The sequence below is a fragment of the Balaenoptera ricei genome, chromosome 15 (assembly GCF_028023285.1).
Source record: "Balaenoptera ricei isolate mBalRic1 chromosome 15, mBalRic1.hap2, whole genome shotgun sequence".
Classification (NCBI taxonomy): Eukaryota; Metazoa; Chordata; class Mammalia; order Artiodactyla; family Balaenopteridae; genus Balaenoptera; species Balaenoptera ricei.
This window is the reverse complement of record NC_082653.1, coordinates 49,666,518-49,676,891: the sequence shown is the minus strand read 5'-3', so window position 1 is coordinate 49,676,891 and position 10,374 is coordinate 49,666,518. Positions and strand designations below refer to the sequence as shown.

The 10,374-nt window shown below is 50.4% G+C and overlaps 1 protein-coding gene across 1 annotated transcript; it reads left to right on the top strand.

Moving 5' to 3' along the window:
- Positions 1–727: 727 nt before the first annotated feature.
- BANF2 (BANF family member 2) lies at positions 728–9,114 on the top strand. Its single transcript, XM_059898195.1, has 2 exons — positions 728–853; positions 8,968–9,114. The coding sequence occupies exons 1-2, from the start codon at positions 728–730 to the stop codon at positions 9,112–9,114; spliced, it is 273 nt and encodes a 90-aa protein (XP_059754178.1).
- The last annotated feature ends 1,260 nt before the right edge of the window (positions 9,115–10,374 follow it).

The following is a 10,374-nucleotide window of genomic DNA, read 5'->3' as shown; positions in this document are numbered from 1 at the left end:
CAGATCCAGGACTGGACATACGGCTGGATGAGGCTCTGCTTGGAACTCCCCAGAAACAGTTTCTCTCTCTTTAGAAACTTCTTCTTTTGGGGTTGAGATGTTGGGGGGGGGGGGGCATGAGTGCTGGAGCAGCCATTTCATCACCATGAGGGGAACCAACCCCAACCGAAACCAACACAGGGAAGAAAAGTTGAAAGAATCAGAGAAAAGGATCTGCAACCCTGATGGTACCAGACCCACCCTCACTCTTGGGCTTCTGACTTATATCATGTCTTCTTTAATATTTGAGCCAGTTAGAGTTTTCTGTTCCTGCAACCAAACAACCAGCTATTACAGAATGAGATAAAAGCTAAAATAAAAATATGAAAAAAATGTTGGAGAAGGTAGGTTCACTGGCTAAGAGAAGCAGGCTGTTTCTTTAAGCATTTAGGGTGGGAAGGTTGGCAAGGAACCCATCAGAGCTCTTAGCATCAATCCCACCCTTTTCATGGGGATTTATTGGGCTTATCTGAGACCATCACTAACGTCCCCACCTAACCCGTGCAGGTGGGGATGCGTATGTAAAGCTTTCAGAGCAGGGCGTTGCACCTGGTATCTAAAAGTCCCCAATAAATGTTGGGTGGTGGGAGGATACTCGCCGTCTGTTGGCCCCAGCCCCCCACACCCGGAAGGCCAAGGGAGTTCCCCAGCTTCCTAACCATCTCCCTCCCCATGGCTGTTGCAGAACATGGACCACATGTCTCCCAGGCTGAGAGCCTTCCTCTCTGAACCCATTGGAGAAAAGGATGTTGCCTGGGTAGACGGGGTCAGCCGTGAGCTTGCAATCAATCTGTGCACCAAAGGTTTCAACAAGGTAATTCCTCTTTTCTTGTTTCTCCAACTTCTCTTTCAACCTGTATTCCCCTAATCCTGCCAGATGGCAGCCGGTGCCACGTGTCCCTGCCAGTGGCTGTCAGAGAGCAAAGCTGCCACTTGGCCGGGCGCCACATGCTTGGCCAGAGGCTACTGACCCTGCATGCTTGGGCAGCCGCCAGGGTCCACAGATAATGGGCAAATCGAATCACTGTGGCTCAGGGCAGCTGGGCTGTGCATGATTCACTTGGTGTTCAAACACCCAGGGGTAGACAGAAGTGAGCCGGCCGCCGAAGTCTGGGGCCGAGCTGTCAGGATGGATGATTTGGGTGCACTCCCCACCCCCATGAAGAGACTTGGGGGTCTCTTGTCCTATCAGGCCCTGGCAGGTGGAGTCATAGCAGCCTGGTGTCTACACCAGAGTACGAGGAAGTGAGTTATTCTAAGATGTCACTAGCAGTCCGAGAACAGCCTCAGTGATGGCCAATGGAATCGGAACGTTCTCTTCTATGCAACTGTTTCTATGGTGCTATATTATATAAAGCTGCACGAACCTTAGGAGAGGATGGGAGATATTCCCAAAGAGAACCCAGAGAAAGTGAGCGGGTGGGAATTCACAGGAGCATTGCACACTCGGTCGAGAGAGGCACCACCAGCAGAGGTACTGCTGCTCGTTCCCTTCGGCTTTAAAGTCAGCCCTCACCCCTGGGCGGGAAGAGGCTGCAGAGACGCCCAGGGAGGCGGGGAACCGCTGAGTGCACAGCTGACGGTGAGATTGGTTTGCACCGGCCCAGCTCACGGCCATGTCCAGGGGGCAGCTGGACGACTGGGTCTGTGGTTTTCTGATTGACACGCTGCCCTGCGCCACTTGTTAAACATTCTGAATATCACCCGAATCTACCACAATCTAATACCCAATAGGTGGGATTGTCAGGAGGACGGATTGAGATAGATTTGCTTCTTTCCTCCCAGATAAAGCAGAGAGGACCATTCCCAAGCAGAGAGTAGAGCAGGCAAGCCTGATTAGGGAAGACATTTTAAATTAAAAATTATTTTTTAGAAGAAATGATCGTCCCTTTTACTTTTCTATTGTGGTGTAACATATCCACACTGATGTGATAGGTTCAGCTCAGTGAGTTTTTACATAGATATACATGCATAGATCCACCACCCGGGTCCGGTGATCAGGATCCTCGAGAATTCCAGAAGGTTCCCCTGTGTCTCTTGCCAGTCAACTCCACCCCCCACTCCCAGAAGTCACCGCCATTCTGGCTTCTACCACCATTGGTTTAATGTCTCCATAGTTGTGAGGTTTTGTTGTTGTTCAGCCATACTCATCGTTCAAAAAATATTTTAATTTACATACGGTAAATTTCACCTTTTTTAGTACACAGTTCTGCAAGTTTTGACAAATGCATGTAGTCAGGTAGCCACTACCACAATCGCGGCCTAGAACAACCCCATTATGCCAACATGTTCCCTTTACCCTTCACATTTCCCACCTTCAGCCCCTGGCAACTACTGATTTGTTTTCTGTCCCTATAGTTTTGCTTTTTCCAACTTGTTTCAAGTGACTATAGGTAGGATGAGAGGCATATTAAAGATAAAGGAATGAATGAATAATGGGAAATTTTCAGGCATCCGAGAACTTGCTACACAGAGTCAGGGCTATAGGGAAGGAGGAACTGGCCAGGTCCCTGGAGATCTGCTCCTCTGTGTTTCCCACCTCCTGGCTAGCTGTGACCAGCCCTCCCCTTTTAGGCTCTACTCATTCCAAGGGCCACTCATTCCAAGGGCCACTAATTCCAGGCACTGATGCCAGGGGTTCACCTTTTCCTTTGCTTTGAGCCCCTCACCCACCTGTGAAAGAGATGAGAGGTCACTGTCTCCACTTTACAAACGAGGAGACAGAGGCTCTGGAAAGTGAGTGCCTTGATCAAGGTCCTGAGTGAGGACAAGAACGGCCATGGATCATATGGTCACAAACCACGCAAGAAGATCAGGACCAGGAGGTCACCCTGGCAGGGAGGGGGCTTACACTGAGATTTGGTGATGAGACCCTGAATTGAGTGCTGGAGTCTGGCTGGGCCTATAAAAGTATTCAGGAGGAGACCCCAGTGTCGCAACCTACAAGATGAGCAGGTGCTTCTGGGGGGGCCGGGGCTGTGGGCGGGGCCAGCAGTAAGAGGCAGGCAGATCCCGGCAGGGCGGCCGGCTCAGATGTAGCAAAAGAAACACAGGTTCCTGTAGTGCTGTCCATAGGCTTTATTTTTTAGAGCAGTTTTGGGTTTACAGCAAAACTGAGAAGAAAGTGCTGAGAGGTTCCGTATACCCCTGCCCCCATACACAGCCTCCACATTATCGGCATCCCCACCGGAGTGGTAGGTTTCTTACGGGAGAACCTACACTGACATGTTATCTCCCCGAGGCGCAAAGTTGACATTAGGGCTCACGCTTGGTGTAGCGCACGCATCCTGTGGATTTGGACAAACGAGTGATGACAGGTATCCACCATGGTGATGTCCTACAGATCGCTTCTCTGCCCCACAATCCTCTGAGCTCCTGGGTTTTCACGCCCTGCCTGCAGGAGGCCTGGGCATGGCAGGCCCCTCCCCAGGCTGGGGGTCCCTGGGGTTTCTTGGCTGTGAGCAGAGATCCCCTCAGGCTCCACTCCTGCTCATGGTGGCTTCCTTGGCCTGTCCCATGGGTACTGGGACTTTCCGAGGACCTGCTGGGATGCAGATGTGTGAGGCTGCCCTCAGCCCTGCCTGCCCTCAGCCCTGCCTGCCCTCAGCCCTGCCTGCCTGGACCCCTCACTCACCGCTCCCGAGACACCGGATGCTGGAACCCAAGGAGATGGGACACCAGCCCCACCCTGGGAGCCCAGTGTGCATCTGGGGGGGTCGATCGTCCCTCTAGGGCTGTGGACCTGGACAGGGGCAGGCATGGAGTCACCTTCTCAAGCTCCCACCAGCCTCTAAATCAAGTAATTTCTCCTCGATGCCTGCCCCACACAAGTCAAACTTTCATTTCTTCTTCTACAGAGGCATGAAGTGCTTGGCGGGGTTGCCCCTATATCTCTCTACACTTTCCCAGAACTTTGTCTGTGGCTTGAACAGTTCTCTGGCTCAGTTGCAGTCCCAACTTTCAAAACTATGGATTCACCCAAGTCTCAAAAGTCAAAAATGTGGCTGCATTTTCTCTGGGTTTTTTCATGCCTGCCCTTCCCTGGGGCTGACAGCTTTGGCCTGACGACCTACATCTTGGCCGTCCAGCACGGCGGCCATGGGCCACTTGTACCTGTTTAGTACCGTCTGAATTGAGTTGTGCTATAAGTATAAAATACACACGGCCACGTTAAAGACTCAGTGCCAAACAAACAAAAAAATGGAAAGCATCTCATCAATAATTTTTTAATTGATTACATGTTGAAATGATAATAATTTAGATATATGGGAAAAAAATAAAAATTATTAGAATTCATTTCACCTGTTCTTTCCCCCTTTTGCCGTGGCTTCTAGAAAATTAAAAATTACACGTGTGCTGGCCCACGTTAGGTTTCTACTGGACAGCGTTGGTCTAGATTTAACGACGAAAGGACTGCAAAGGTGAAAGGAATGACCAGAAGAGGGAAAATACATCGTGCTCAAGATGCTCAAAGTGTCTGCGCCGGGTCTAGCTCCGCCTTATATTCTTCTGTCCCTCCACCCTCACCCCCATGCTCCACCAGACTGTTCATGAACCACAAACACATGGGGACCACCCTCCCGCGGACCCAAGGCCCCTCTTAAAATGAACTTTTGTCTCCTTCATGGGCCCACTCATGGCCCACCCCCTCCAGAAGCAAGCCCTCCTTCCGCCCACCCACTCTGGCCAGACAGGCTGCTGTTTCTAAACACTGAGTACCCGGTGGACCCCTTGCTGTCACATCCAAACTATTGATTGTTTTTTCCACGCGTTCTGTTAGAGGCACAGCTCCCTTTGGTGTCCTCCCGTATCTTCTCTGAAGAAAGGATTGTTCTGGGTTTCTTGTACTCCTCCTCTCCCTATGAAAACCCAACGGGAGGGGGGTGAATTTCCAGGCGCTCAGTAAATTCAGAGTCATGGGCAGTGCCCTGTGGGGTTACTCCAACAGCGTGGAAGTAAGTTTCACATCCCACAGAATCTGATTTGGCTCAGTACTCTTTGAAGACCCTACAAAGTCATAACCATGAGCCTAAATCTTCCTTCTGAAAGTTACTTGGAAGATGAGGGAGCAGCAAATGTTCTGGATGCCCACCTGCTCCCCGAGCCTCTCTCACCTAATAGAACCAGCACCTGGCGTTTGCTCCATGTCAGGCACTGATCTGAGTGCGTTACATATACTTATTTCATTTAGTTACCAAAACATCCCATAAAGTATACTATTTCGTCTCTATTTTACCGATGAGAAAACAGGCACAAAGCAGCCAAGTGCATCACTCAAAGTCACTCAAGATTAGAGAGACAAAATCTGAATCTGGCAGACAGGCTCTGGGGTGGGCAGTAGGGCAAGGGACACCCCCCCCCCAGCCCTGCCTGATGCCCAGACCCTACAAGGAGTCAGTCACAGAAGCTTGGGGTTACCCTATGCAGGGTTGCCAGGTAAAATATAGCACGCTCAAATTAAATTTGAGTTTCAGTTAAACAATGTCTTAGTGTAAGTGTGTCCTAGGGAGACAGGCAGGAGGAAGAAAGCACAGTGGATTGAACATTCACGCTTCAGCCGAGGAGTTTTACACTGGAAAGACTGACAGAGGCTGGATTTGCGAGGTTGTCTTTGGCACTCAGTGGCCCTGAAGGCTGAAGAGTCAACGTCCAGTTAGAGAAAAAGAAAGTTGTTCATCACACAACGAAGCCTGGTGGTGCTGTAAAGTCCATTCACCACGGGCGCTGAGGGGATGGGAACTGGCAGGGGGTAAGCTTGACAGTGAGGGGCCGAGACTACGTGTCTCTGTTTGAAAGGCCGGGTGTCATAATGGAGGTGGAAATTTTTTTTTTGGCCGCTCCACGCGCCATGGGGGAATCTTAGTTCCCTGACCAGGAATTGAACCTGCGCTGCCTGCAGTGGAAGCACGAAGTCTTAACCACTGGACCGCCAGGGAAGTCCCTGAAATTTTTAATGAGCGTGGACCAGGACCTAATCTGCGGGCCCAGTGCAAGATGAAGATGGGCGGCCCCTTGTTGAAATTCATCAGGAATTTCAAGATGGTGGCAGCACAGCAGCAAACCAAGTGGGGCTCTGAGCGCAGGGCCTGTGTGACGGCATGAGTCACTCACCAGGGACCCCGGACTCAAATATCGCTACTGTTTCGCAAGGAACAGGCACGGCACACCGGAGGCTGGTCCAGACCTGTTCACGACTGGTATGCGGAGTTGACGGAAGTCTTCCCTCGAGCTGCCATCCTGCCACACGGGCAAAGGCTGCCTCGGGAAGGAATGAACGTCCCTGGCCAGGGTGGCGGGAGGTGGGGACCGTCTGTCAGGGTATCTGTGTCACTCTCCCTGCAGCCAGGTTTTTGTGAGCTTTGGCCCGAGGAGGCAGAGGGTGGCTCCTCTTCCTCCTGGTTAGGGGCTCGCTCTCTAGAGCCCGCAGAGAAACCCAGAGGGCTTCCTTCCCTCAGGGCCATGATGGGAGCCTACGACTCCTGCTTCCCTGGGGAGCAGGGAGAAGCAGGCCGACTTCCCAAGAGAAAGGGCGGACGGCAGCATCAAGTTGCCACTTGGATCTGGAGGCCCTCTTGCCTGTGGCTTTCCTGGAAAGTTTGCCTCTGGTCCTGCGAGCCACGAGGTCCCTGGCATCCTGGCTGCGTGGAGGGACGTGGAAGCTCTGGTTACCAGAGCAGCCGATGCCAGACCTCAGGATGGCGGAGGTGCCAGGCCAGGCCGTGGATGGGTGGGGTGTGCTGGAATGGGGCCGAGGACAGGAGTCTTACCTCCAGGGTTCTCAGTGACCCATCTGGAGAATGGACGGGGCGCACGTCAGGATCCGAAGCAGGAAAACATATCAGGGGTCTGAGCCTGCCCACGGTGCTCAAAAGCGTCACTTACTACTATTATCATCGATGTTCTCTCTCCTGGGACAAAGCTCTGCACCTCCCATACCTACTGCAGCAACGGGCTCAATCAACATTCAGTAAATGTTCATTTTTTAAAACGTTGAATTAAAAAACATCTCAGGGACTTCCCCGATGGCGCAGTGGTTAAGAATCTGCCTGCCAATGCAGGGGAGATGGGTTCGAGCCCTGGTCTGGGATGATCCCACATGTCGCGGAGCAAATGCGCCCATATGCCACAACTACTGAGCCGGCACTCTAGACCCTGCGAGCCACAACTACTGGGCCCACATTCCACAACTACTGAAGCTTGCGCGCCTACAGCCCATGCTCCACAACAAGAAAAGCCACTGCAATGAGAAGCCCGCACACTGCAGCGAAGAGTAGCCCCGACTCGCTACAACTAGAGAAAGCCCGCGTGCAGCAACGAAGACCCAGCGCAGCCAAAAATGAATAAATAAATTAATTAATTAATTAAAAAAAAACACACACAGTAAAATCACCCCTGAAAAGACGAGGATGCTGACAAAGTAAAATGAGATCATTCTAATCAATTACACCGCTTTTTCAAAAAGATGATTAAAGTAGCAATTTAAAATGACCATGAAATCCTAGCTTTTGTCTCTTTTCAACAACTGGATCTGGACTAAAATTTTTTTAAAACCCCAAACTCCAATGCTTGGGTATATTTTATGACTGGAATTCAGCTTTTATTTAATTTGTCTTTTAAAAAATGCGTTCATTTTGGTTAAGATGAAGTTTGCTTGGTTTTATGTAAGTGAAATACATAGACGCCAGTGGGTTTTCCTGGAGGGGGCCCAGGACTCAAGGCCTGGACACTGTTTCCCATTCATTCCAGGCCGGAGAGCCGGGCACTGAACGTGGCCTTCCCTGTTCATGTCCCGGCCAGTCTGTGGCCTTGGATGTCTCTCTCTCCTTGTGGCCCTTGCCCCTCATGACTATCAGTGATGAAACAGCACGAGAGGAATGAAAAGCTGTGGGACCAGGACTCAGAAAACCAGAGAACACTGTACGACTTTGACTTGTGGGGCACTTAATCTTTACATGTGTTTTTCATCCAGAGAGACCCTTCAGAAGGGGAAAAGGGGCAAGGTTCAGCATGTTTGATACCTTGTCTGCTCCTCCCACAGGGCTGCGTCTTCCAGGACAAAAAAGGAATTTGCATTTCTCCACTGGTCTCACACTGAATTCACTTAATCCAAATTGCAGGGTGGGGCGGGGCAGATGAAGGGCCTTCGGAAGATGCAGAAATTGAACCCCATGCTCTGCAGGTTCTCACTTCGGGTTAAGTGAGTTGCCTGGAGTCACACGGCGGGTTTGCAAAAACAAACTGATACTAAGGTGCCCTTCACCTGCCGGTCCCAGGTGCAGTGGTTCTCAGTTGAGGGAGATTCTGGCCCCTGGGGGACGCCTGGCAATGTCTGGAGATGGTCATGATTGTCACAATTCAAGGTAGGGGGTGTACTGCTGGCATCTAGTGGGAACAGGCCAGGGACGCTGCTAAACTTCCAGCAGTGCACCTGAACACAGAATTATCCCAAATGCAACAGTGTCAAGGGTTAGAAACCCTGTGCTTGAACCATTGAGAAAGTGGCAGGGTGGGGAGCACCTCTAATTCCTGTGTGTGTTTCAAAGAGAGAAATATTAGATCCAAGGCCTGAAGGGAGCATCAGAGGTACACGAGGCTCTTGCTACTCAAAACATTGTTCCGGGACCAGCATTAGAAATGCAGAGTCTCAGGTCTCACCCCAGACTTACTGAGTCAGATCCTGCCTTTTTAACAAGATCTCAAGGACATGTTCAGGTTCCTTCCAGGCTAGACAGCCCCCCAAAGCCACCTGTAGAGATGGACATTAAACTTGACCTCACATCTCACCCAGGCCAGTGTCCGAATCCTCTTCGCCAGGGTCAGGGTTTCAGGGATAGCCCTTCTCCCTTGAATCTGACCTGTGCCCCCTCCTTTGATTTGCCAGGGGAGGAAGAGCACAGCTGAGTACGTTTCCCGTGTTCCTCCATGCAGGCCTACACCCTGTTGGGACAGTTCCTTCTGATGCACAAGAACGAAGCCGAGTTTCAGAAGTGGCTCATTTGCTGCTGCGGTGCCACTGAGTGTGAGGCCTGGGAGAGCTCGAACTGCCTGAAGGAGTGGTGCTCCTGCTTCCTGTAGACCCTCCCCCGGCACTGCCACTAGGAAATGATACCTCTGCACTGACTCTGGGCTCCAAGTCGTTATTTTTCTTTTCCACTTTATTGACACACACTTGTTATAAAAAGTAGTTCAAGAATGTAAAGAAAAAAAAAAAAAAAAAAAGAATGTAAAGAAGGACAAACACAAGAAAAATGACCCCCAGATTCTACCACCCAGAAACGGCCATCATTCACCTTATTCACCAATATCATGCCAACTGTCTCTTAGCATAAATTTATCTAAAGGAATGGATAATTTTATTTAAAAATAGGAATTAAATTTTAAGTCAGCATAGCAGTTATCTATTGCTGCATAACAAATGAACCCAAAACGTAGCTGCTTCACGCACACAATCATTTTGTCTCGCTCAGTTTCTGAGGGTCAGGAACTGAGAGATGCTTAGCTGGGTGGGTCTGTCTCAGGGTCCCCTGTGAGGTTACAAACTGTGGGCCGGGGAGCAGGTTGGTGGGGACTAGGGGACCCACTTCCAAGGAGGCTCCTCACGTGGCTGGTGGCCCAAGGCCACAGCTGGTCTCCGAGTGGGCCTCCCTCGGGCTGTGATGACCTGGCATCTAGCTTCCCCCAGAGCGGGTGACCCAGGAGGGAATAAGAGAGCAGGAAGCTGCAGTCTTTCATGACCTAGACTCTGATTCACACAACATCAGTTCTGCCTTGTTCTAGTTTTAGAACCAAGTGCCTACATCCTCAAGGGAGAATTAAACTTTCTTGAAATAGCAAATAGTATGCAAACATTTTTAAGAGCATCACAGACAGATTTTTGAGGTATAATTTACATATGGTAAAACTTGCCCTTTTTAGGTGCATAGTTCTATGAACTTTGACAAATGCATTGTCCTGTAACCGCCACCATCATGGAGATAAACAGCATCTGCGTCACCCCAGCGAGTTCCCTGGAGCCTCCCTGTAGTCATCCCTCACCCCTCCCCAGCCCTTGGCAACCAAGGGTCTGTTTTCTGTCCTTAGACTTTGGACTTTTCCAGAAAACTGTATAAATGGAATCACACAACATGTAGCTCTTTGAGGTACATTGTCTTCTTTCACTTGATGTAATTCAGTTGGGATGAATCCATGATACAGGCTTCTTAAACTTAAGAAATGTAACAGGTGTTGTCGGTGTCCAGCCCATATCCTGGTGGCATTCACTGTTCTAGGAGAGTCTGTTACTTCCCTCAAAAGCACCTGAATCCCCTCAGCTTGAGGGGTTCTCTGGCTGCAGGA

Excerpts from the sequence above, each read along its gene's own strand:
- BANF2 (XM_059898195.1), top strand. The coding sequence starts at position 728 with ATGGACCACATGTCTCCCAGGCTGAGAGCCTTCCTCTCTGAACCCATT. Across the intron at positions 854-8,967 it reads GCACCAAAGGTTTCAACAAG|GCCTACACCCTGTTGGGACA; the intron begins GTAATTCCTCTT and ends TCCTCCATGCAG.